The 26360-nt window shown below is 58.3% G+C and overlaps 2 protein-coding genes and 1 long non-coding RNA gene across 4 annotated transcripts; 1 reads left to right on the top strand and 2 right to left on the bottom strand.

Annotated features, from left to right (window-relative positions):
* Positions 1–934: 934 nt before the first annotated feature.
* On the bottom strand, positions 935–16410 carry NECTIN4 (nectin cell adhesion molecule 4). Of its 2 annotated transcripts, none has more exons than XM_087827743.1 (9): positions 16078–16410; positions 8302–8661; positions 6171–6461; positions 5108–5228; positions 4054–4202; positions 3686–3845; positions 3227–3302; positions 2849–2923; positions 935–2507 (listed from the first exon to the last, which is right to left on the bottom strand). In XM_087827743.1, exons 1-9 carry the CDS (start codon positions 16151–16153, stop codon positions 2283–2285), a joined length of 1533 nt encoding a protein of 510 aa, XP_087683869.1. In that variant the 5' UTR covers positions 16154–16410; the 3' UTR covers positions 935–2282. The 2 variants fall into 2 exon arrangements, with proteins under 2 accessions (XP_087683869.1, XP_087683870.1); XM_087827744.1 differs by having other exon boundaries at positions 3686–3842.
* A 4410-nt stretch (positions 16411–20820) lies between these two features.
* LOC107535126 (uncharacterized) lies at positions 20821–23584 on the bottom strand. The gene is made up of 3 exons (XR_001603001.2): positions 23287–23584; positions 21900–22043; positions 20821–21484 (listed from the first exon to the last, which is right to left on the bottom strand). It is a non-coding gene; the product is annotated as an uncharacterized LOC107535126 (long non-coding RNA).
* A 638-nt stretch (positions 23585–24222) lies between these two features.
* Positions 24223–26040, top strand: KLHDC9 (kelch domain containing 9). Its single transcript, XM_016210453.2, has 4 exons — positions 24223–24743; positions 25011–25170; positions 25258–25456; positions 25711–26040. The coding sequence occupies exons 1-4, from the start codon at positions 24223–24225 to the stop codon at positions 25875–25877; spliced, it is 1047 nt and encodes a 348-aa protein (XP_016065939.2). The 3' UTR covers positions 25878–26040.
* The last annotated feature ends 320 nt before the right edge of the window (positions 26041–26360 follow it).

Below are 26360 nucleotides of genomic sequence, written 5' to 3'. Positions count from 1 at the left end.
GGCTGGAGCCCCAGGCCTCTGGCCCAGCCACCTCCGTCCCCCAAAACCTTTGGCCTACCAGTCCCCCATGAAATCCCAAGCCAGCTTCTGGGCTTGGCCCAGCCCCAGGGGGCAGGGCTCCAAACTGGGGGTGGAGGGTGGCCTGGGCAACAGGCAACAGGCAACAGCTCCTGCTTCTGGGGCTTGGCCGGGGGTGGGGGTGGGGGGGCCGTGGAAGAGGAAGCTGCCGGGACCCTGGCACGGAGCTCTGTCTCGTGGCCGACCTGGCACTTGCCCCTCTCGCCTGCTTAGCCCTGCGAGGGCAGGAAGCAGTGCAGCGCCCCAAACCCGCTTCCTGTTAGAGCATCTTTGCAACCACAGGGCCTGGGGTGGGGGAGGTAGCTGACATTCACATCCTCACCCATTGCTGGGCCTTGCTCATTGGTCAAGGGGAGGTGATGTCAGAGCCCTGGGGTGGGTGCTGGCGCCTGGGGCGTGAGCAGGTGACTGTTACGCTTGGAAACCAGAATTCCGGGGTCCCACTGTGGAGACCCAAGGCTGGCCCCAGAGCAAGGCAGCTCAGAGCTGCGCAAAGCACACAGAGGAGAGAGGACCCGGGCCTGGCCCAACAGGTCCTCCCTGGGCCTGTTTTCACACATAGGATCTTCAAGTCCTTCCAACTCGAACATGCTGGGGAGCTCCTTTGCAGTTTGGTCTCTGCCCGCCTCCCCCGCCGGAGCTGCTGCAACCCCCGCACACAGGGATGCCCAGCGGGGCTGCCTGTCCCACTGGGGACTCAGAGGTCGCTGCTGGTCTTGGGAGGTCATTTCTTTGCTACCCCCTCCCAGCCACAGGCATCTGACTCCATCCTCCTGGACCACAGGGGGAGGTGCTGAGACAGACGCAGGTGTTCAGGGTTTACACAGCTCAGGGAGCCCGACAAGGACCAGGCAGAACAGGTATCATCTGTTTATTTAAAAACAGAATGTGGTTTTATGTACAAATATGGACATATTTACATAGAATGTACACACTAGGATCCCAGATCCAAAGTCCCGGGCTGGTTGGGGAGCAGGGCTGGGAGTCTCTTCTTTGGTCCAAGAGTCCAGAACATTCCAGGCCCTGCAGGGTTTGGGCACTCAATCTCGGTACTTGTACTGAGTGTGTCTGGGTGAACCAGGCAGAAATGGGCCTTATCTAACTGCAGCTTCCACCCACAGAAATGGCCAGGAAAGCCCTGAGGTGGTGGCATCAAGACCCCCGGGGAAGGAGACAGTCTGGCCCCCAGCAGCTCCTTTGAGTCCCCTGAAACCCCACCCTCTCTCTGCAACAACTGAACTAGGAACCTTCGACACCAAGTCCCAACAACCCCCCAAGGGACCACAGGCAACTATGGACACAGCAAAGAAAACAGGGGCCCAGGGGACCAAGGACAGATCGTGCCCTCGGAAGCCATGACCAGGGCATACACCTCAGACCCCACTGGCTCCAAGCTCCCTCCCACAAGGCCACCCGGGCTAAGAGTCCTCAAAAGGAGTACAGGAAGTGAGTCCCTGGGATGGTCTGGGCTGTGCTGAACTCCTGGATGAACGGGCCTCGTTTTAAGGAATGATGGAGAAACATTCACATAAATGAAAAATTTGTTTAAAGATTTTTCTCTTATTAAATGGTTCATAGCACTAGTCCTCAAAGAAAGTATGTGCCTGCAGCAGGCCCCGCAGCCACCAGAGGGCAGAGGGCTCCTCTCTAACCGCTCGCTGGAGCCTCTGGCGGACCCAGGCTGGCTTCACACTCACCCCAGGGCTCCCAGGGGTGGGAATCCAGCTCCCCCACTCAGGAGGCCAGATTCCAGCTCCAGCTGTGCCTGCACACCTGGAAATGACCCACAGTCTCCACCTCTTGCCTCCAACCTCTGCATCATTATAATACTGCTCTGGGGTGTGAAGAAAACGCCTGCATTTGCAGGCAGAGGCCACACAGCTACACAACACTCCCCACACAGCTGCCTGAGACCTGGGGCACAGCAGCAACAGGCACTGGACTCTGAGAAACAGCACGACACATGGGCACAGTCATTCTCCACACACACACTTGGCCAACACACACACACACACACACACACACACACACTGACCTGCACACATGGACAGGGACTCAACCAATAGAGCCATCTGGGTGTCAGACACAAGGGCTGGAGGAAAAGGTGGAGCAGTCATCAGTGGGCTGTTTGGGGGGGCCCCTGAGATGAGCTGAAAGCCCCCATGTCAGCAGAGGGAGCCAGGCTTCGGGGAGGTGGGCCTGGGTCAGACCAGGTGCCCCCGCCCATTGATGTAGATGCCATTGCCCGTGGGCTTGGCCCGCAGCGTCCCGTTCTCCTGCACAAAGTGGTTCATGGCCTGCTTGATGCCTTCGTCGCAGTCCTGCTCCTCCTCTGCCCGCTCGGAGCCTGGAGACAGCAGCTCAGTCTGCGTCTCTATCTCTCGCACAGTGGTCAGCGTGGAGTAACTGCGGCCCTCCGGCTCTTCACTCTGGAGACGAAGGGTGGAGGGCATGTGAGGAACCAAGACAGGGCAGTTATACCCTGGGGGGCCAGTGGGGCCAGGTGGGGCCAGAGGTCAGGCATAAACAGGGGGTCGGGGGTCATATCTGTCTCAGAGACACAGGGGTCAGAGAAGGAGCTGGGAGCAAATGTTGGATGTGGGGACGGAGATGGAGACAAAGGCAGAGCAGGGGTGAGGGGCTGGGCAGCCTGAGCCAGGCTGAGATGAGACATGAGGGACAGGAGAGGAGGCTGCTGACCCACCATGTTGGGAACAGGACAGGAGCCTGGGAAGAGCAGTGGGGACACCGGTGGGGCCGGGGGCCTCACCATCACAGAGCAGCTACTGTTGTCCTTGAGACTATCAGGGTGGCCCTCGGCTCTCAGCCCTACACTCTCCTCCGGCTGCAGGGCCCGGACATGGGGAGGAATCAGGACAGGGCTCGGCCTCTTCACCTTTGTCTTCCATCAGCCTCCTCCCTGATCACCACTCCTCCAAACCCACATGTCATTCTCTCCCAGGTACAAACAGCTTCATGCCCACCCCCAAGTCCCCCCCTGCCCCCAGGTACTGATGGTGGCTTCCCAAGGAACCCAGGAGACCCGAAGCAGCCATACTCCCAACAGTGCCCCAGCCCAGCCCCAGCTGTGAATCAGTGGCCAGACCCAGGGGAGGGCTGTGCTCCTGGTCAGCAGAGGGGCACACACCTGGTTCCTGGGGTCGGAGTGGTGGGAATGCAGCCTCCGGATGGAGTTCTCCCTGGTCAGGGTCAGCTCCTCCTCACTGGGAAAGACACCCTTTGTCAGAAGCGCAGGGCAGTGGTGGCCTCCACGGTAAGCTCAGCCTGGCTGAGCCTCTGTGAGATGGGCCATGGCTGCTGTGCTGTCCCTGCAAGTGTGACTGGGTGGCTGCTGGTGGCGGTGTGGCTGCAAAGCGTGTATGCATGTGGTGACACCTGGTTGTGTGGATCTGACCCTCACGCAGGCAACATGGTTCTCCTCATCCAACTGTGGTCCAGGCTCCGAGCTCCTTCCCACCTCCCGAAAGGCTGCCCCCAGATGTGAACCACCCAGTCTCCTCTCTCTCCTTGGTCTTGGCCCACCTGCTGCTTGCCTCCTCTCTGTCCCCAGCCCAGTTCTCCCTGTCCCAGGGCAGCCAGTACTCACTATTTCTGGGTCATCTGCTGCGCCTTGCGCCGATGGTATCGCGACATCAGCAGCACCACCACCACCAGCAGGCAGAACAGGAGGGCGGCAATGACACCCACCACCACCACAGAGGCTGACACCAGGTCCACCTGCTTCACCGAGGCCTCCTCTGGGTCTGCTGGAGACAGGCTGCTGCCTGAGGCAGGTGCCCAGGTGCCCAGGTCCCCGACGCGCACTCCCCCTGCCCTTTCACAGAGGACATCCAAACCAGCCCCTGAGCCTGACCCTCTGCAGAACACATGCAGCCCAGCCCCCTCCAGTTCCCTCTGTCTTGCTCTGTGGCCCCCAGACCCTCAGCCCAGGTCCCTGCTTCTGCCCAGACTTACCAAGAACCTCCACAGTGACCTGAGAATCCCGGGAGGCCAGCTCATTGCTGACGTGGCAGACATAGACACCACTGTGTTCCGAGGTCAGCGGGGGGAAGCCCAGGGTGTCCCCTTCCACACGCATCCCACTTGGCAGAGGCCCGTCCAGCCTGGAGGACAGGGAAGCTGATGGGTGCTGGCTGGGCAGGCTGAGGCTGCCACCACCCAACATGCCCAGACCACGCTCCACCTCCTTCCTCTACCGTCACCCAGAGCCGCAGGCTGTTCCCACGGTGCCCCTCCCACCCCCAGGCAGGTCTAGGCAGAGGCCCCCTTCTCCCTGCAGCCCAGCCTGACCCAGGTACCCCTACACACATGCATGCCATCACACATGCTCCCACGGGCATCCCATCACTAGCACTGGGCACCATGCACACATGGCATGAAGTCTGCACAACAGAACACTTCATTCCTGTCTGGGCTCAGATGTACTTGGAAAAAGTGACTGGTGCCCCCACACCCATGCGCTGCACACAGTGTCCAGGAGCAGAGCCCAGGCACAAGGCCGTGTGCCCGTCCTGGGCTCACACACGTGAGCGGACCCTCCCTGAGCCCCTGGACTTCAGACCCTGTAAAAAGCCAAGCCCTCCTCGAGGGAACCTGCAGAGGTAGTGGGTGCTCCTGGGTAGGGCCCTGACACCACCAAGTGGTCACAGGAGCGTGGGTTTAACAGCAGTTACAATCAGCTGTATTGTTTTGTCTTATCCACTGTAGGAATTTACATAAATATATAAAATATTAATATTTAAGTACTGTATTACACTTCACCATGTAAAAGTTAGAAAAAAAAACAAGGTCTTTATTACTTTGTTCCCTAAAATGATCACATATCCGAGATTCATGGTGCAAGCCAGTAACATTTGGTGACCATGGATGTTCTTGTGTCAGTCTGAACCTGTGCCCCAACTTACCTGGGGCTCAAAATATGTTGTCCCAGCCCATAATGAGTACATGCTGGCCTTAGAGGAGAGGACCCTGGTCCCAAGTGAGGCTCTCCCCAGACCTAGGCCCTTACCGTGTCCAGTTGTAGGAGGGAGGGGGCTGCCCCTCACTCAGGCACTTGAGCATAGCACCTTCTCTGCCAACCTGCCACAGTTTCTGGTCTTCAAGGCCCCTCACAGAGGCCTCAGCAAGGACTGGGATGGAAGATGGGAAGAGAAAAAATGGGAATGGTGGCTTTGATTTTGCTGTTCCTCCAAGGCCCCCACCCAGACTCCACCTACCTGGAAGAGCCCCCACTGCCATCTCCTTCCCACCCCTCAATGCCAGCCCAGCCCAGCCACACCTGGTTGATGGTGCCTCACCACATGGCTCCCTCCCCTCTCTGAGCTCAGAAGGTCCACAGTGGTTACTGGTGCAAGGAGCCCCTAAGTGCCTCACTGTACCCACATGTCACTCCTGGGCTCCCTACCCACCCCCATGATGCCCAGCAGAGCTGGTACTTGGTAAATGCTCCCTGATTCTTGGAAAGCTAAACAGTCCTACTACTTCATTCATATCTTTAACCAACATTTGTTGAGGACCAAGTTTGTGCCATATGCTGGGTCAGTACAAGTAGAAAACAGTCTCTCTTCCCAGAGGCTCAAAACCTAATGGCGGGAAACACCTGCTGTTCTCCAAGCACCTTCACTGCACTGAGCGCCCTGTGAGATGCTCTGCACTCCAGCTCCTACCTCCCACCTCCCATCGGAGCCCTGAAGGTGGTACCATTACACTCCTGCTGAGGAGGAAAATGAAGCCTATGAGGCTGGATGACAGCTGGTGAACATCAGCCCTCAAGCTTGTCCCACATCTGTCTACAAACCCTCGCCTGTGCATTTCACAAAGTGGTCGATTCCAAGTTTACATGTAATCCTCCCAGAAGCCCTTTGTAAAGAGCAGGGCACTGAAGGTCAGAGGCCTAAGGTCATCTGGGGCGGGCTCCATCCAGGTCTTCTACCTCTCTGCCTGGTGCTCTCTCAGCCCCATGTTGTCGCCACAGAACCCAGGCTGGCCTACTGGTGTGGCTCAGGGTTTCTCAGCATCTCATCCATCCTCTTGAAGCCCATGGGGCTCCCACCTGAGATCCCAGTACTCACAGGCCACTTGGAGGATGTGGGTGATCCTCTGGTCCTGGAGCAGGCCTGGGTGGGAAACCACACAGGTGAGTGGCTGCCCATTCATGCTGCGGCTGGGCACCAGATGGAACTCAGAAGTGACAGCCGCAGAGCGGGAGTGCTTAAAGGAGCGGCTGGACATGGTGCCCTTGACCTCTGTGTCCCAGGTAACGTTGGGGGCTGGGCTGCCCTCGGCTGTGCAGGAGGCAGCCAGAGTCAGGCCCTGGCCCTCTTCGAGCGCTGGACCAGGATTCAGTGAGGGCAGGGGAGGCACTGCAGACGGGAGAGGTGAGATCACGATCTGCACAACCTGTCAGAAGGCCCCATCTCAGCTCAGCCCCATACAGGTGCCAACTTCCAGCCCCTTTTTCTTCTCTTATTTCACCAAGAAAGACACCAGGCTAGTGGCAGACTCTCATCTGACTTTATACCTTTGTCCATTGTTAGTATTTTCTACAGTGAACAAGGGTCATTTTTAAATGAAAGGAATAAAGTAATTATAAAACTAACCAGATAACATATATATAATAATAGGTACCATTTATTAAGCACTTACTATGTGCCAAGTATTATGCTAAACACTTCACACGTTATCTTGTTCAGACCTGTCAGCAGACCCCTGAGGTACACAGATGCTGTTACCCCTGTTTCACAGGTAAGAAAACTGAGGCTCAGGGAGGTTAAATGATTTGCCCCAGATCATCAGCTATTAGGCACTCAAGCCTAGTTCACACTCTCGTTTTCTAACAGGCTGGTGGATAAAGGGAAATGATAAGGACCTTTTTTATCTCCAGAGCATTAACGGCCCAAGCACAGAATGGAAAAGACTTAAGCTGACCACAGGTCTGGGGCTTCTGCTGACCGCAAGTGCCCACAGTGATCTAAAGGGCAATCGTGGCCTCTGACCACATTCACTGAAGGCCCAGATCAAGAGAGCGTATCCTCCATGGACCTGCACGGCCAGCTGGCCATACCTGGGCTGCACGTCCACATCTAGGCCCCATGTGGAGCCCCGGTTCGGGGGCTTTGAGTGAGTGTTTTTGGTAGAACTGTTAAAAAACCAGTAAGTGCAGCCGGGAGAAGAGAGAGTTGAGTGGGAAAGGGGGAAGGTCCTCAGCTCCTTATTGTTGTATTTCTGTTTGTTTTGTTTGTTTTACCTCACCCGAGGATATTTTCTCCACTGCTTTACAGAGAGAGTGGAAGGGAGAGAGGAGAAAACAGCAACGGGAAAGCGACATTTCCATGGGTTGCCTTCCCCACGCACCCCAATCGGGGCCAAGGATCCAACGTGCAACCCAGGTGCGTGCCCTTGGCCAGGACCCAACTGAGACCCTTCAGTCCGAGGGCAGGCGCTCTAACCACGGAGCCACCGGCCAGGGCGGTCCCCAGCTTTGAAATGTGGCGGCTGGACGGGGTCACGCGGACCCAGGTCGTGAGGGAGGCCTCGTGCGTGGGCTGGGCGGCGTGGGGGAGGCCGGGACGGTATCCCGGCGGGGCCAGGGGCAGGCAAGAGGAGGGGCGCCGGCTCGCGCAGGAGGCAGGGCGGGGCGCCGTCCCAGCGGGCGGGGAAACCCACAGGGAGGTTTCGGGTCCAGCGGGGAGGCTCGTGCTGAACGGCTCTGCCCCACGCGGCGCCGGCTGCACCGAGGCGCGGCGGCCACGCGCGGGGACCCTCTGACCGCGGGCACGGCCGCTCGCCGCCGCAGGAGCCCCGCCCCCCCACTCCCCCCGCCCCCCGCCCCCACTCCCCCCGCCCCCACTCCTCCCGCCCCCACTCCTCCCGCCCCCACTCCCCCCGCCCCCACTCTCCCCGCCCCCACTCCCCACTCGCCCCCACTCTCCCCGCCCCCACTCTCCCCGCCCCCACTCCCCCCGCCCCCGCCCCCACTCTCCCCGCCCCCACTCCCCCCGCCCCCGCCCCCACTCTCCCCGCCCCCACTCCCCACTCCCCCCCACTCCCCCCACTCCCCCGCCCCCCCACTCTCCCCGCCCCCCCACTCCCCCCGCCCCCACTCCCCCCGCCCCCACTCCCCCCGCCCCCGCCCCCACTCCCCCCGCCCCCGCCCCCACTCTCCCCGCCCCCACTCTCCCCCCCCCCCCCGCCCCCGCCTACCCAGCACGCGGAGCCGCAGGCGCGCCTGGAAGCTGCCGGCGGGGAAGGTGCTGACCCGACACTCGTACTCGCCCTCGTCCGCCTGCACCGCGTTGCGCAGCAGCACCGCGCCGTCCAGGGCGCTCCGCCGGCCCCGCGGCAGCTGCACGCGGCCCTCGTAGGCGGCGCCCACGTGCAGCCCGTACTGGGCGTGCAGCAGCGCCAGCTCCCCGGCGCCCTCGCCCGCGTCCACGCGCGCCCAGGCCACCTGCGCCACCTGCTCGTCGGGGTCCCCGCGGTAGAAGCAGGGCAGCCTCGCGTCCTGACCCAGCACCACGGTCACCAGGTCCGCCGTCTCCAGTTCACCCGCGGGGCAGCGGCCTGCAGGGCGACAGAGGCGGGATGAGGGGGCGAGGGGGCAGCGGCGGGGCGAGGGGGCAGCGGCGGGGCGAGGGGGGCAGCGGCCTGCAGGGCGACAGAGGCGGGATGAGGGGGCGAGGGGGCAGCGGCGGGGCGAGGGGGCAGCGGCGGGGCGAGGGGCAGACAGAGGGGCGCTGCTGGAGGGGGGACACGCTCCTATGATAACAGCAAAGGGAACTCGGACCATGATGCTGGCAGAGCACCTGGGGCCATCACCTCGTTACTCTCAGAGCCGCCCAGAGGTCGGCGTGTCACCTCCATTTCCGAGAGGAACCTGAGACCCAGGGAGGAAGCGACCCCCCTGGAAGGGGGGGTCACACCCTCCCCGGCCCAGGATTGTGTCCTGAGCATCGGCAGGGTGGACAGCTGAGGGGGGACCCGGCCTCTGCCCTCAGGGGGCTCAGGGTTCTGTGTGCAGAAAAGCAGGGAAGCCCTAGACAAGCCTACTCACCCCCCAGGGAAAGGCACTGTGAGGGGCCATGGCAAGGGTGGGGAGCACTGGTTGAGTGGGAGGGGTCCATCCGGGGAGGCCCTTCAGAACATTCTTTTCGTGGCTTGAAGATGAGGGACCTGGATTCCCAGAGAGGGGAAGGTGTTCTATGTGGGAGGAAGGCGCCAGCAAGGCTCCCGGCCAGGAACAAGCAAGTGACTGAAGGCAGAAAGGCTGAAGGTCAGAGGCTTAGAGAGATGAGGTCAGAGCAGACACAGTGACAGGATCAGCACAGTGAGCCAGGGTCAGAGGACCAGGGCTTGGGACCAGCAACAGAAGGCTGGTTAGTGCCTCGAAAGGACCAGTGAAGCCCTTGGAGGACCTGTCCTATGGCCTTATCTGCAAAGGAGGAGCCACTTCCTGCCCTTGAGAAACATGGTCAGTCCATGTGGAGACAGATGCGGGCCCCTTGGGATGATTTCTGACTCCGGGCAGTGCAGTGCTGCAGGCCAGTTGTGAGGAGGGACCAGGTAGGTGGAGAGGCCGGCTGGTTAGGGAAGCAGAGTGGAGGGCAGCCGAGGCAGATGTGTCCAGAGCAGGAGTGGAGCCTGTGGTCACCCGGGACCTTCCTCACAAGGCAGAGGGGTTCAGATTTGGTCAAGAAGAAATGGGAGTCCCAAATGCAGGAGGCAGGGTGCTGTGCCCTCCCACTGGAAAGCAGGGAGACTGAACCAGGAGCCTTGCAGCTGCAGCCTCACATGGGGCTGCTGGGCGGAGAGGAGGGGACAAAGTTTCCAAACTTTGCAGGATTTGGTCACTGAACAGAAAGAGAGATGACAGAGACTCAAAGACACTCCACATACCTGCCAGGATGCCCTCCTCCCTGTCTGATGGTTCCTACTCACTGGCTTAGACTTCCTCCTGGAGTCCTCCCTCCCCGACCCCCACCTCAGGGAGCGCTGTGCTGGCCCAGCAGCCTGCTTTTACCCGATCACACACTTCATCCTATGGACTGTAGCTGCCTCTCCCACCAGACATCTCAGAGTAGAAACTGGGTCTCACATCCCATATGGGCACATGGCTTCTGACTCAGCGCTTCCTCTGGGAGCCCGTAGCTGCATCCTTGGCACATAATTGATAGTGTTTACTGATGACAGGATGAATGGGGGAGGGAGTGAATGAGTAAATGGAGGAGAGACAGGCAGAAGATGGAAAGGGTGGACCAGAGAGAAATGAGCAGTCTTTGGCTGGGCTAGGGAAGGAGGGGTGGCCACGACATTGCCAACCTCGGGGTACAGGCAGGACAGACTGGTTAGCTGGGTTCATTGCAAAGGGAAAAAGAAGGGGGTGGAGAGGGCAAGCACAGGGGAGACCAAGAAGTGCCACTACAGTGGATCAGAGGGTTCCAGTGAGGCAGAGCCTGGGGCAGAGGGATGGGGTCCCGCAGCCCAGCTTCCGGGGGGAGGGGTGGAGGGGGGGAGGGAGGATGCTGTTGAGAGCTTGAAGGGCCTAAAAGGGACTAGACAGACCTGCAGGGCCAGATGCCAGGGCCGTGAGCTGCCTCAGCTGATGTTGGTCCCACCCAGCCCAGCCTGGGGAGTCCAGCTAACCACCTGCGCCCCTCCCAGGCACATCCTCTTGACACTGGAGGGGCAGGGCTGCCAAGCAAGGCCTGGAGGTGGGCTTCAGATAGGGGCTTCCCAGCACGCCCTCTACTTCCAAGACCACTGTCTGCAGGCCACAGGGGCCGAAGCCCTGCTCTAGCTGGACAACGAAACCCTTCTAAAGACTATTTCTGGGACAATGTCAGAGGCATATTTTTTATTCACATCCTTACACTTGCCAACCATCTGCCCCTCACCCCAGTAATCACCCACATTTCCCCCCAAAATAACTCCTTAGGGCACAACAGGCATCGAGTGCCAGCACATGCCTGAGCTGAATACTGTCATCCCTACTTATGAGTCCAAGACCCACACTCTCAAGCGACAAGCCCAAGCTCCTCACGGTGAGGCCCCAGTAACACAGGAAAGTCCCTCTGGATCTCTCCCACAGCCCCTACTGTCCTAAGTCCACCAGTCAGCGGAAGAGAGCTTGAGCTTAACTGGACCGAAGCCTGGACTCCCGGCCTCCTGTTCTTCTCCCCACCCAGTGCCTACCCGGTGTTGGCACGGTGATGTCACCAGAGCACAGGAAACACCCTGCTGCCTGGTGAGGTCACCGTGTGGGCGTGTAGCCGCCAGGCCAGGCCAAGCCCACGACCCTTCTGCTGCAAATTGTTTGCTGAGGCTGGTGGACTCTGCCGGCTGGCACTCCTCTCTTGGACCCTCCCAACCCTCCTCCTGGAGCCCCAGGACTCTGGTCAGGAGCTTTGGTGATTCAGACCTGCTGCTGAGCCACAGTCACCACCAGCCACCACCTTGCGCAAGGGAAGGAACAGGCACAACTGGCCAGACAGGATCCCTGCCCTTGGCCTCCCCCACCCCTGGCCAGGCCCCCATGCCACCAGCTCCCAGACAGGTCCTCCATTCCTGGCTGGGGCTGGCTGGCTGCTCCCCACCCTGAGCTTGGGTCCCAACTTTCCTATGTGTGTGAGGCCTGGCCTGTGATCTCAGGAGAGGAAACTGAGCCTGGCAGCCACAGAGTGTGTGTCTGGGGAATGAGGCTCTTCCTTGTGAGGGGCGTCTCCCCATCAGCATCCCCTGGGAGTACATGCAGGGCCTGTGAGGAAGAGGGGAGGAAGTGCGAGTCCTGTGTGTCTGGACGTGCAGCTTTGGGTGAGGGCCTGACTGTTCTTGTTGCCGGTTCACACGCATGTGAGGCTGTCTCTTAGCATGAAGGGGGGGTGTTGCACAGTTGGTGTTCATGCCTTACTTTCGGGTGAGTGTATGTGCTTGTCTGCACCCAGAGAGGAGTGCTGCAGTGTGTGTGTGGATGTGTGTGCACACTGCTCCATGCCTGTACATCTCGCACTCCTGTCCCACAGATGCTGTGTATGTGGTAAATATTTGGATGTGGTTCTCTGTGGTGTCTACATGTCTCCCTGTCTCAGCTGCCTGTGATCAGTGGTGTGTGGCTCTGTATCCGTCTGGAGTGTCGCCCAGGCTGTCCTCCCACCTCACCACAGACAGGAGGGCAGAGTCATCTCATGTGGAGGGACCCACAGATGAGGTCACTGTCCCTCCAGGTAATAGAAAGTTGCCATCAAGGGCTCCCCAACGAACACAACAAGAGCTCTCTCTCCTCTTGCTTCTCAGGTTCCTACTAGGACTCGCCCTTCTCACCCCCAACCACACTCTTAAGGCCTCTGGCCTGGAGGAGGCCTGTCCCTAGTAATATCTGTTAGCCTCTGCTGCTGTCACCACCAGAAAAATCAGCCCTGTGAGGGTTGTTTGGTGTTGGTTGGTGGGAGGGGATCCTGCCTGGGGCTGAGGGAGGGTCCCAGCCATTCAGGATCTCTGCTCATCTGTTAACCCACCTCCCTCACCACAGTCTCCACAAGGTGAGATTAGGGTGGGGAAGGACCTGGAAGGGGAACTCTGAAGCCCCCATTCAGGACTGTGACATAAACCAGCCCTTTTCCTTCCTCCCGAATGGCCTTGGCCTTGGAATACAAGGGACTGAAAACCAGGAGATTCTTCTCTCTGGCTTCATCTACCTCCCTCACTTACCCCCCCATTGTCCTAAGCCCCCCAGCTTACCAAGAGCTTCCCAACCTGGGCAAAGCTCCCACCCACCCATTAGTGTCTGAGGGGGGCCACCCCAGAGCAGAGGGAGGTGAGAACAATGGGGCAGGGCAGGCCTGCAGGCAGCCCCGCTCTGGCCCAGACACAGCTCCCAGCACGGATAAGTCCCCTAAACCCCCCGGAGCCAGTCTGAGCCAGGCTGAGTCACCACAACAGCCACACTGTGGGTGGGAGACCCAGAATTCAGCTTCTCCCAAACTCCTGAGATCCTAGCCAGCCCCCCAATCCTGCCAGCCAACCCCCTCCAAGTGTGGCCAGTTCTGCCCCACCCCAAATCACAGCCTCAACTCAGCTCTCAGCACACACCAATTTAAAGGCAAGTAGGGGTGGGGGCAGAGAACTATGGGAAAGGCCAGGGGACATAGGTTCCTGACCCAGTGAGAATGATCCCAGCTTCACACCCTCCTCCAGGGGCTGGTGGCCCCCAATTCTGAACTTCACCTTAGTCTTGATTCTATTCCCAGATCCAGCTACTGGGCTCCTCTCCTTCCCTCCTGACTCAGCTCCTACCCACCCCATCCCTCCTCTTTTCCTAGACCTTGCTCAGAAAGGGCATGTTTTAGAGGCCTGAAAGCCCAGGCATTCTCTCCTCATGAGGCTTAACCCCCTCCACTTTGCCTGGGGGACCCCAGAATCCCAAGGCTGCAGTCTAGAGGCCCAGGGCCATGAACTCTGGTATAAGCCCTTCACTGCCATCTCTGTGGCTAGGGTCCCCTTAGCACACCCCGGGTAGGACGGAGGTCAATGGGGCCACAGGACTTCCCGGGGTCCCCTAGTTGCCCCTCACTGTGTGTGGGGAAGCAGCCTCCCTTTCTGGCTTCCCTGGGTTTGGGTAGATCCTACAGGAAAGCCTCCCCCCCCCTTAAACAGGAGTAGAATAGCAGGGATGGACCCCTCCCTTTCTAGGAAACCAACCTCAGACAAAAAAGCTGATCCCTACCCTCAGAGGACAGACCTCAGAATTCAGAGAACCCCTCACCCTCAGACCCTGCAGGGCCCAGCTGGGCCAAAGAGCTGGGAAGAGAATCCTACTGGAGGGGTGTCGATAGACTTGGGCCTCTCATGCCCGGGGCAGGAGGTGGGGGAGGGGGAAGGGAGGGGACCTCACCCGGAAACTCATCCCATTAAAGAGAAACAAAGAGCTGTGGTGCAGGCGCCTCCCAAGCCGCCTCCCAAGCCCAGCTCCTCTCCCCATCGGGTGGGGCAGGGCCCTGGGGCTCAGAGCTGTCACGGCCCCGAAGATGGGGGGCACTAGGTGCAGGGACAGAAGGCAGTGTCCAGGGTAAAGCCAATCTTGGTCCCTACCCAGAGATGCAGCCAGGACTATCCCCTTTCATTACCACAGCCAGACCAACTGCTTCTCCCAGCATCCAGTACCCAGCACCCAGCTCCCCCTTGGGTCGGGCCTAGACACTCACACAGCCATGGAATCTCAGCTGAAGGCCACAGAGATCACTGGGCCCCACCTCTCGGTCTACTGAGTATAGTTTCTTAGTTGCCCAAGGTCACCTGACAAATTAATAGCAGAGATGGGGACAGAACCCAAGGCTGCTGGCTTCTCTCAATCCAAGGCTTTTTCAGTAAAGAAATACTCTAGCTTCCGGGGAGCTGTTGAGGAGCCTAAACACAGAGCATTCGGAAGGGCGTGGCCCAGCTGATCCTCAGGCTGGGAACCCTCGGGAGCACCCTCTATCCCTATGCAGGTGACAGCAGCAGCAACTGCAATGTGGTGGCTCACTGAGCACCAGCCTCCGGGGCATCCTGGAGCCAGGGTGCTTCGCTGTCCACAGCCCCCATCAGTCCGTAGGTCTTGGGCAAGGTCAGGTGATTCCCAAACTAGAAGGAGCCTGCTCTCCCTCCTTGAGCTTCTCTTAGAAAGAACAGCTCTGTGTCGTAAGAAAGGTGCAGGGACCATGTCTTGTTCAGATTGTGGCACTCAGACACCTGTGACCAGACATGAGCCCCAGGTGTGCTTCTTTCTGCTTCTCAGTTTCCCTTTGGTACAGTGAGGAGTTGGAGCTGTGATCTCTTTGATCCTGTCCAAGTCCTGAGACACACTGACTCCATCCTTCGGGTGTGGGTAGATCCTGCGGGAGAGTGGCTGCCAGGTTGCCTGGCCCAGCACCCAGGCCCCACCCCCTTGGCCTAGGTGAGTGAGAGGGGCTGTCTGGAAAATGGGAATCAAGACGTGACTGGAGGCTGGGCCAATGACCCTTCCATGTTAAGATCAAAGGAGAGCAGCCCCACCATCCACACATCCAGGCCTTGCTGCAGCTGGCAGCTGGGGACCAGGCAGGGCCCTGCTAGGCCCTGCTGGACACCCAGGCTCCCATCACTGCTCCTGGGACTGGGACTCAAACCGTCCTACGCAGGCAGGTCCCCAAGTTCCAAAGGGAAGGATGTCTCAGTTACTCCTCACCCTGGGCACAGCCACCCAACCCCACTGTGGCCTCATTCTGCAGGTGTGCACACGCACTCTATCCCCCATTTGAAGATTAGAAATTCCTATAACTTATATCTGCTTTATATACATTAGACTGCAGAAATATAAGGCATCTAAGAGAAAATGAGGGACAAGAGATGAACAAAAGAGAACCACACCTAGCTAGAAGGTACTCTGCCCTAGACCCCAACTCATCTGAGTCATCACCTTATTACCACCCTGGCATCTAATAGTGTGTCCAGGGAAACAGAGGGGCCATAGCCCCCCAACAGGTGTCTGGACCTAGGACTCTAGGACATCATGGAGAGGGGAGAAAGAAACCCCCTGTCCACTCTCTGGGCATCAGGCTTCCACACCCGGATGATCGATGATCTCAGAAAGCAGCTCAGCCCTGAGTCAGCTCAGCACCAGTCAGCAGTTCCGAGCTCAGCAGAGAAGCAAGAGCTCCTCCCAGGAAACTGGTAGAAGGGTCCCCTCCAGGCCCACCTCCCTGCCCCCTGCATTGATCACTTCATTTCATCTCCCAGAGGCAGCTCTGGCCTCAGCAAGGCTCTGGCAGTAGCAGTCAGGGTCCCCAGACATGGGAACTGGCCCAGGGCAGGAGACACGAAGGGGAAAAGCTACTCTGATTCTTCTGGTGATACAACTGGCAGATAGGGTGGGAGGGAGAGTGAGTCCTCACTGCAGCCTCCTGGGGGCAGGGGGAGCACACGGCTGGGGCTCAGCAGCAGGGGTCCTGATGGTTCAGGGCGGCCTACCTGTGAGTGACGCCAGGAGCAGCAGCAGCAGCCAGGCCTCAAGCCCCCACATGCCGGCTCCCAGGGACAGGGGCATTGGTCCAAGTCCAGTGCTGCCCACTGTTTCTGAAGTTCCACCAAGTTCTCCCTGGGAGCCGTCTGTAGAGCTGGGAGGGCACCGACCCAGGGCAGGAGGGTCACGGAGTCCTCAGGCACCCGACGCACCTGCGTGTCCCACTGGGGTTCCTGCTGGGGGACCTGGCCCCGTTCTACCCACCCAGCTGCAGCTACCCCCAAGAAGCCGTGATCAGGAGTTCCAAGCTCCCCCAGAGCGGCTTCCCACGCCGTGGCCAACAACTACGGCAGAAACTGGGAACCTGCTCAGCAGGTCAGAACAGGTGCGTCTCTGGGGGCTGGGCCTGGCACAGAGACATGCAGCCACCGCCCCCACGGCCTGGGCTAGCTAATGGGCGCTGGGGAGGGAGGGAAGGACCTGAGGGGTGGGATCCTGTCCTCAGCTCTAGGCTTCACCTGGCAGTGTGTGGAAGGGGCTGTGAAGAGAGAGGCATGGCAGAGGGCGGGCAAGGCAGGCAGGAGAAGGCCCAGGTGGCTCAAGGAGGGAGGCACCAGGCCAGGAGGAATAGGGCAAGGCCCTGTGGATGGAAAGGAACCTAAGCACCCCACACCCTGCCAGCCTCTCGGCCAGGCAAGTCCCCCAGTCTCCTGGAGGGGCTCAAGCCTTGGAGCCACAGTGTCAAGGGAAGGGCAGAACCAAGGACAGTGCCGGCCCCATTCCTCATTCCTCAGATGAGAAGAGGCCTCATCCCGGAGGCAGGGAGTTAGTTCATGGCATATGTAGGAGATGCCATGACCAAGGAATTAGCCCCTCAGATTCCTGGCCTCCCCAGCAGGGCCCTCTCAACATCACACCTTCTTGTTACCTGGCCAGGAGTCCCAAAAGTGCATGAGGCCCCTTCCCACTATCTCCATGGTCATTTTACCCATTTATCTCATGATATTGGACAAGATCGCATGTCTGGACTTTGCAAGGACAGTCTTGATTCAAGCTGTGTTCTCCTGTTCTCCCTCAGCCTCTGCTAGGCCCTTTATTATTTTGTGTGCTCATAATTTGTGAACATCTTATCTCCTTAACTAAATTGCTAGCTTCAAGTCAAGTGACATTGATTGAAGCCTGCTGCATGCCAGGGAGTCAGCAAATGTGTAAATTGAGGGACAGGATAAGAGATGTAGCTTGTGAACTCCTTGAAAGTCAGGCTTGTTTTACAATCTCGTCTCAGTTATCCATGGTGGGACAGTCCACAGCATGTGATGGGACTGAGTACATTTTCACTAAAGGCATGAATTCATGAATGAAGGGGTGTCAGTATGAAACCGGGGCTGTGGTGCAGGCCCGGGGCTCTGTCTGGACCATGACCCCACTCTGGCTCTAGATCCCAGCTCTCAGGTTGGATGCCAAAACTCCCCAGTTTCTCTCCACCTCCACCTGGTGAGCCCCTTCCCCTGCTCGAGACACAGGTTAGGGTTCAGGTTTGGGCTGAGAGCAGCCCCACCCTGATGCTGCTCTGAGATCCACTGTGGCAGGGTGCACAGGGCCGGGGGAATGGGAGGGGAGCATTCTGTGTTATAATTATAATTATCACAGCTTGGATCCTATCGCATGGTTTCAGAGGAGCTCCTTCCCTTCCCACGGACTCACCCCTCCTAGTCCAGGAAACCACAGAGAAACTGAGGCATGGGTGGGAGAGCAGTTTGATCACAGGTGGGTATCCAGTTCCTGTATCTCCTTCAGCTTCCCCAGTCACAATGCACCCCCCCACATACACACAGTGCTTATCGTTGAGAAGTCACCCCCAACTCCACGTGGAACACAGAATGAAGGCGGGACTTTCCAGGTGGTATAAGGATAGGACGGATGGACATTTTTTCATGGAATGCTCAGGTCCTATGAACACTAGAGGTGGCCTTGCTTGAGGAAGGGGTCTTTCTCTCCCTCATCTATCAAGCACCTCCCTGCAAGTCCCCCACCCCTCATCCTGCAACCCAGTGTATTGGGGCCTTGCTCTTGGGGAACACGTCCTCCCGCTAGGGCCTTTGCTTCCCTGTCTGGGATGAAGCCTGCAGAAGGCAGATTCTAGGGTACCGGCTGCAAGGAGATATTGGTTGGGGAGGATTTTCCATACCAGTGCCTGGTCTCCTAGGTCTGTTCTTTCTCCCTCACTGAACCCCATTCCCCTCATACCTTACTACCCTCCTCCCACCCACATTCTGGGTCCTGAGAACAGGAGCAATTCAAGCCAAGGTGACGAACAGCTGTCTGAGTGGTTCCCTGTGTGCACGCCTGGACACCTGCACACCTGAGTTCATTCCACTGACAGGTAGTGATCACCACTTTGTGCCAGTCCAGGGAGGGGACAGAGGCACCTAACAGCTGTTCGTTGCCTTCAGTGAGCCCTCAGCAGAGACAGAGACACGAACAATTAGAACCGCTCTGTGCCTCCGCTGTGCAGTCTTCACGTGACTCTGTGAGCACCCGCACCCATCTTCAGGCCGTGTGTGACAGATCCGGGTACTCATTACCTGCATGTGTCCCAGCACCCACCTGTAGCCCGTCTGTCCCCACGGCAGCTGCACACCTGAGCCAAACCGGTTGGAGTGGGTTGTGCTGAAATTTTTGTTTGTGTCCATGGGACTTGGAGGTGAGTCAGGCAGGGCCAGGGATGGGTGGGGTGGTGTGGGGGAGAGGAAGAGTGAGAGTGAGGGTCAGACTGAGTGGGCGGGTAGGAGGGAGGGACCAAGGTGTTGGGAGGGTGGGTTGGGGGCAGATGAGAGCTCCTCGGTGAGTAACTGAGGAACGTCCTGTTTGTCTGTGGTGAGATTTGAGGTCAGAGGAGAGTCAGAGGCTGGGGGGCATTGGCTTTGGGAGAGACAGGAGTATGTAATAAATTAGCCACAGACGTCTTGTCCACACCAGCCGGACAAGACGCCTGCAGCCAATTTCAGCCCAGCTCTGCTTCTCTGTCGATGCTTTCCTCATCTGCTCGCCACCTTGGTTTCTGTGCTGTGTACAGAAAGGTGTTGGGGTGCTGACTGATATTGTGGTGGAAGGGTAGGGATATGGGACTTGCTTCCACCCCCCAGGTCACGCCTCCTGCTCCTCCCTAGGACACTTCTCACCTGTGGAGGGTGGGGAGGGACCCCGCACAGAAAACAGGATCTCCAGCACCTTTTCCTCCACTGAAAACACCTAGCTCCCTCCTGCAGCGTCACTATGCCCCAGGATCCCATCTAACATTGCCATGTGCTGCGTTGTTCCTGTCTGCCCGTTCTGCAGGCCCACTGATCCCCAGAACCTAACCCCATCCTTTCATGGCAACCACACTTCCTGGTCTCCTAACAGTATCCCTTAGAGCTCAGGGGGTTGGGTCTGCTGGATCCTGACCTGAAGCTGGAGAGAACACCAGGGCACCAGGTGCTGAACATCACGCACGTTTGGCCTTGCTTCTCAGTAGGCTGTTGGGTGCAGCACCACCCCCGCTCTCAGCCCACAAACCCCTACCTTCTATAAAAACACGACCATGAAGTCAGGGACCAGGGACCAGATCCTTTAAGAGAAAGATGCTTTTATTCTTTGGCCCTGTGTGTCTGGATGGGCTAGTACCTTTTATTTTTTTATTGATTTCAAAGAGAGGAAGGGAGAAGGAGAGAGAGAAAGAAACATCAGTAATGAGAGAGTCATTGATCAGCTGCCTTCTGCCTGCCTCCTACTGGGGATCAAACCCGCAACCCAGGCATGTGCCCTGACTGGGAATCGAACCATGACCTCCTGGTTAATAGGTCGATGCTCAACCATTGAGCCATGCCAGCTGGACTGGGCTAGTACTTTTAGAAGGCTCTAGAAATAAGTCCTGGCTGACCTAGGACAAGAGTAGGAGCCCTCGTGGAATCAGAGTGGTGCCAGCAGCAGAAGAAATAGCAGTGAGGAGTAGGTAAGAGTAAAGGTTGGGGTGGGGTCCTATAAATTTGGTGACAGTGGATTCTGTGAGGGACCCCAAGCTGTGCTCCCCTGCATCCTCCTGTCTCTGTCCAACCACACACCTGCCTAGGGAGCCCAGTTGCTGAGGAACATGGGAGCAGCCCCCAGGAACCAGCCCAGCCTGCAACCCCAGGGCTGTCTCCAGGTAGCACCAGGCCTCAGTAGCTCTCAGCTGGTGTGCGGGTGTGGTTCGCCTCTGGCCATCAGCTTGAGCTCTTGCCACCACCCAATGTGGCCTCCCCAGGGGAAGCCTCCTGAGGCCCCACAGTTAAGCATCACCCCTGCACCAGCACTGGGGGTGGGACAGCTGCAGAGCAGAAAATGGAATGCAGATCAAGAAAGAGTGCAGGAGACCCAGGGGCTGTGAGAAGACTGGAGGGATGGGAGCTTAGAGAAAGGGGGAGACCCTAGGGGTGACATTACAGGAGAGGACACAAGGGGAAGGTGGCCGTTAGAGGAACTGACAGGAACTGAGGATTCTTGTCATTTGAGGGCAGATTTTCTTTTGAACCTGTTAGTGTAAGCCTCCTCTCCTCCTTGTGAACCCCAGTTCCCTCTCTCTCCCCACCAGGGCCCAAAGTTACCCCAGCCCTGCAGCTCCACCTGTTCCCACCTTAGTGCTCAGCAGGCAGGTGCAGCTTCCCTGGCCAGAGGCTCTCCCCACAAGGCTCTTAGGCTTGTTCCCTACCTGGTCCTGGAAAGCTGGGGCCAGGTCTTCTGGTTCCAAGACACCACAAGGCCCCAAGTAGCAGGAGTGGTTCTTGGCTTTGGAGACTCAGACCCTGGCCTGCAGCTGTTTTCAGTCCCAGAGACAGTGAGCTAGGAGCTGTTTACCTGAGGACAGAGCACCAGAGTCCCAGCCTGTGGAAGAAGCAGGGTGGAAGACAGAAGAGTGTCCTCCCCCAAGATGTACATCACACTTTCCTCACAGGAACTCTAGGGACCTCCCTCCAGGCCACCTTGAAGCCGTCCTGAACCTCAGTTTCCCCTGCAATTCTATAAGTGGCATAAAAGGTCTGACACCAAGAAATAGCAGAGTCTCTCACCTGCAGTAATCAGCAAGGTCCAGGAGCACGGACCCAGGAGCTTAAGGAAAGGGCAGAGGAACAAAGCCTGCTGTCCACTCTCCCCTCGCCAGCCTGCTTCCCTCCTGGGCCCAGGCTTCCATGCTCTAAGTCTTCTGTGAGGAAATCCTACTCCCTGAAAAGGGCCCATATGTTGAAGCTCACTCAGGTCTTCATCAGTAATCAAGTCCTTATACCTGTGCCCAGGGACGGCCAACAGGTTCCACAGTTCCAGAGCACAGCCAAAGGGGAGAAGCCTGGCACTCCTGTGAAGTTCCAAAGCTCCTGTGGTAAAGTTCGAAGGTCGGTTCTGTTCAGCATTGTGGAGGGAATGAGGAGAGAAGGGTTGGCTCAGAGAGAGAAACACAGATGTAGACATGATAAGAGACAGATCTCAAGGCAAGTGGGAGCCTAGAGACTCAGAGAGAAGTGCACACACAGCCTTACTGCAGAGGCGAGGAAGCCGCGACAAATAAAAGCGGAGACAGCAAGGCCTGAAGAGGGTTTGCAGATGCCTACTTGCCCACTGCTGGGGTCACTCAGGGGCTCCCCTCTTCTGCCCTCAATTTCAACCACTCAACAATGACCTAGTGATATTTTCCTACTCAACATCACCAAGTCCCTCAATAACTCACATTCTTTCCCATCCTTGTCCCATCTCACTCTCTAATTCACCTGATTCCTCCCCCCAAGTCTGCGTACCTGTCTAGCTCCTTCCAGCTCACCTCTCAGAGGAGTGCTCAAGGTCTGGCCCCTGCCACCATCCCTCTGTCCATTTCTCCGTGTCCTTATTCTGGCTGAGCTGAGAGCAGAGAGCCAGAATTGGGGGCACGAAGGCGTGGGGCCAGGTGTCAGCTGGCCGGAATGAGCTGTGGGGAAAATGCAGAAGGGTCAGAAGACAACAAAGGAAGAGCCAGAGAAAGGGTGGGAAGGGTGGAAAAGCTTGGGAGACAAAGGCAAAGGGAACTTCTGGGAATCTCCAGAGTGTGACCCGGACCCCTAGAGTCCCATTATTGGCTATGTACTGAACAATGCTGAGAAAGAACCAGGGACAGTTTGGTGAGAAAATGGGGTTAAGACAAGGAGAAAACACTGTTTTCTGAAGGTTTGAGACCAGGAGATTTGGGGCTGGGACAGACCCAGACTGTCTGAGAAGCTTAGGCTGTAGGGATCCTTTCTTGCCAGAAAAGACCAACTGAGACCAAACTGATAGGGTCACATCAAGATGACCTGCCCCACCCCTGCCTGGATATTCTTAGCAGATGAAAGCAGGTCCAGAGGAGGAGTCCGGCTGCCCCTCTCCCTATCTCACAGCGCTTTTCTTTCCCATTATCTCAGTGCCCTTCACTGTCATATCGCTGACAGGACGTTATAGATGCTGCCCTGCTGTAACGTATGGGTCATACAAGTGCAGACTCTCTGGTTTCCATTCCCTCTTTCCTTGTTGTTGTTTTTTAACCTGGATTTTTCCCCTGCCTCCTCTAAAACACGAGCTCGACTTGATACTAACCAGGGAAGGAGCTGCGATGGCTGGATGCCGCTACAGAGGAGGGGCAGAACTAGAGGGGCTGCAGCCTAAGAGTCTGTGAGGTTTGGGCTCCTGGTCCAAGTGAGAGGCCAGTCACTACGGACAGTCAGAGCGGAAGCTTGGAGAGAGGAGCTGGGAAGGCCCCTGGGTGGGGAGCTCCCTGTTCTGTACAGGAGAGACAGAAAAGGAGTGTGGCAGAAAGAACAGACAAAGACTTAAGCCAAAGCAAGAGCCCAACACAGGCATTATAGGCCAATAAAATTTAAGCAAAATGACCACACCCCAGGCAGCTCCTCCCCTAAATCCTAGGACTGTGACAGATCTGAGTCCAGCTGTTGGAGGTTACCCAGTCACAGGCCTGAGGGAGAAAACTGGCTTTCAGACTTCAGCCAAGGACAGTAGAAGTTAGTGACCTATTAGAGAATTTTACCATGAACAGGATCCTCCATATCAGACTCAGGGAAAGCAACAGTTGGGTGGGCAGAGACTTTCAAAGCTCTTAGTGTGTCTCAGCTTTAAGGGGCACGTGGGGAATAGGCCCTTGCAGCCTCCCAGGCTCTCCAGCTGAGCCTTCCTGACCATACCTGCCCCACGCTATCTCCTCTGAGGGAGAGTTCGGGTCAGGAGAGGCAAAGCCCTGCTGCGCCGTCAGATCCCAGGGCAGCCCTGCCCACGGTGTATGTTCTCAACCGCGTCGGCACGATGGGGGACCAAGCTGATGGGCAGAAACCAGAGGCACCTGCGCAGCAGCCCAGCCCCGGGGACACGAGTCCTGTTTCTGTCCCACCCAGCTGTTCCAGGAGGAGAAATCTGCGTTTCCTGCTGCGGCTGAACCCAGTCGCTCTTCACTGGGTCCTGGGGGACAGGTAGGAACAGCTCAGGGACCTGCCTGAACAGAGGGCAGAGGGGAGCGGGTGCGGGTCCCTGGCTCCGCCCGCCTCGCCCCCTGCAGCTCCGGCGGCAGCTCGGCCTGGATCTCGTCGGGGGAGGCTCCTGACCCCGGCCCCCCGCGGCACCGCGTCCCCGTGTCGTGACCAGGCCTCCAGGCCCTCGTGGGCTCTGCTGCCCCCGAGCGGCCGAGAGGAGCAATCGTCCAGCCTGTGCCCGCAGTGCGGCGGCGAAAGAGGTGCCCTCCGAGTCCGGGGACCGCGCGGCCGGGCGCCCCGCCGGCCCCGCCGAAAAAGGCCTGCGCCGCAAGCTTCGCCCCAGTCGGCTCGCGCTTAGGGACGGGGTCCTTCCGAGGGCCGCTGGCCCCCGCGGTCGGAGGGTGACCATCTCCCAGAATTCTATTGCCCCTCGCGCAGCTCCTGTCGCCACGGAGACAACGCCGTCGTCCCGGATCCGCCGGGTCTCCCGTTGCCACGGTACCGGTGCTTTGCGACCTTGACCTTCGGTTTGCGGCGTGGTCGCGCTGTGGTTGCCCGGCGACGGCGGAGGGCTGAACCACGGCTGGAGCTCTGGCGGCTCCGGGAACCCGTGGAGGGCGCCCCGAGGGGCCGCACCCCTCCCCGCCCCGGGCCATGGCAGCGGCCCCCGGCGGGGCGGGGGGCTCGCGCTGGGCCTGGCGGCCGGTGGTCCAGGACGCGCTTCTGGCGCGGGCCTTCCACTCGTGCACGGAGCTGCGGGGCCGGCTCTACCTGGTGGGGGGCCTCCTGACTGGAGGGGCGACACAGCCGAGCAGCGACACGGTGGTCCTGGACCCGGCGGGGGGCCAGGCCGTGCGGGTGGGGGCGCCGGGCGGCCCGAGGCGCAGCCACCACGATGCGGTGGCGCTGGGCGGGCGCTGGCTCTGCGTGGTGGGCGGCTGGGACGGGGCGCGCCGCCTGGCCACGGTGGCCGCCTTGGACACGGAGCGCGGAGAGTGGGAGGCGTGGGCCGCGGCCCCCGGCAGCTGCCCTCCTGCGGGCCTCAGCGGTCACACCTGCACCCGCCTCTCCGACCGAGAGCTGCGGGTGGCAGGCAGGGAAGGGGGGATCCGCACCCAGCGTCGCTATGGAAGCATCTACACGTTAAGGCTGGACCCCGGCGCCCGCACCTATTGGTACGGCCCAAATCCTGTCACCCTCCATCTACACTCTAGAAAAGCCAAGGCTGTTTCGCGAGCCGCTTATCCACATCCTCACCCTGGCAGCCGCCTCCCCGGGACGGCTATTAGCCGAGCTCTCTGCCAAAAGTACCTCCCTCTCGCCCGGCCCACTCCTCTATCCCGCGCCGCCTTTCGATCTTTGGCAAAGGGGTGGGGAAAAGGCCCTACAGCTCTTAGTTTCCGGAAACCCCAACTCAGGCCTGACCCTGTGTCTATCCTCAGTTATAAGGAAGAAAGGTACCACTCCGTCTCCCGCTCCGGACACTGTGCCGCCCTGCTCCCAGCTTCTGGGCCCCGCCCAGGTCACCAGCTGTGGCTCTTTGGGGGCTGCAACTCAGCTGAACCAGAAGTAGCTGGGCATTGGAGTCATGGGAAGATTAAGGTATTATTCACACCTTGCTTAGGGTGGAAGGCAGTTAAAATTGTAACGCTCAAATCCCTCCAGACTGCCCCTTTTTTCTCCCCCAAGGAGGAACCGCCTATTGCCCCTCGTTTGATGGAACAGCTTGTAAAGCTTGTGAGCAGTGCGCAGGGGTCCTGGCAGGGCCCTCGGGGACTGCGGCATCACTCCTGTTCTGTGGTTGGGCCCTTTGCTGTGCTGTTTGGTGGAGAAACTTTGAGCAGAGCTAGAGACACCATTTGCAATGACCTCTACATCTATGATACCCGTGAGAGCCCGCTTCATGGTTGAGGAGGGGAAAAGGTGGGAAGATATGATAACCTGAAAGCCATAGAAAGCAGGTGGAGTGCAGTAGGAAGGATTAGCTGACAAGTTAAAGGAATACACAGAATATTAAATTTTGAAGAGGCCCAACAATCAAGTGAGGAGGGGAAAAAAAGGGCAAGCTATTGGTCTTGTTAAGAGCCCCATGGGTGACAAAGTGCTACTGCCCCAATATCCTCCCTCTACCTTACCCAACAGGCAGCTCTCCTTCTCTGTGGTTCCACTTCCCCTGTGCGGACCCTGCGCTGAAACGTGTGGGCCATCAGACCTGCCTTTGGAATGATCAGCTTTACCTGGTTGGGGGTTTTGGTGAGGACGGCAGGACGGCCAGCCCACAGGTTTGCACCCTGGACCTCTTTATCTAAAGAATGGTGCCAAGACACACTGCCAAGCCACTGTTTTGTTGTAAACTCATAAAGCATTATCACCAGAGCTACCTGCCTCCTTCAAATGCTTACTATTAAATTTCAATCTAACAGTCAACATTTGTGTCTGAAACTTTTGGGGTGATGACTGTAAATAAGGAGACACATCTGTTTTGACAGCTGTGGCTCTGTGGTAAGAGCATCAGCCTGTGGCTTGTGCACTGAAGGGTCTCAGATTTGCCTCCTAGTCAAGGGAGGCAACCAATTGATGTGTCTCTTTCACAATGGTGTTTCTCTCTCCCCCCACCCTTCCACTCTAAAAAAAAAACAATGGAAAAAATATCCTTGGGTAAGGATTAACAAACAACAAAAAAGTAGATACATCTTTGTATGCAAGGCAAAGGATAACATATGGGATGCCTCTGATACTGTGAGCCATTAACCTGATGAAACCAAAGCCACAAATCACATGCTTTTCCCTGC

This window comes from Miniopterus natalensis, chromosome 19 (assembly GCF_054644295.1).
Source record: "Miniopterus natalensis isolate mMinNat1 chromosome 19, mMinNat1.hap1, whole genome shotgun sequence".
NCBI lineage: Eukaryota > Metazoa > Chordata > Mammalia > Chiroptera > Miniopteridae > Miniopterus > Miniopterus natalensis.
Note: the sequence above shows the minus strand (reverse complement) of the source record. Positions and strands in the feature narration are given on the sequence as shown.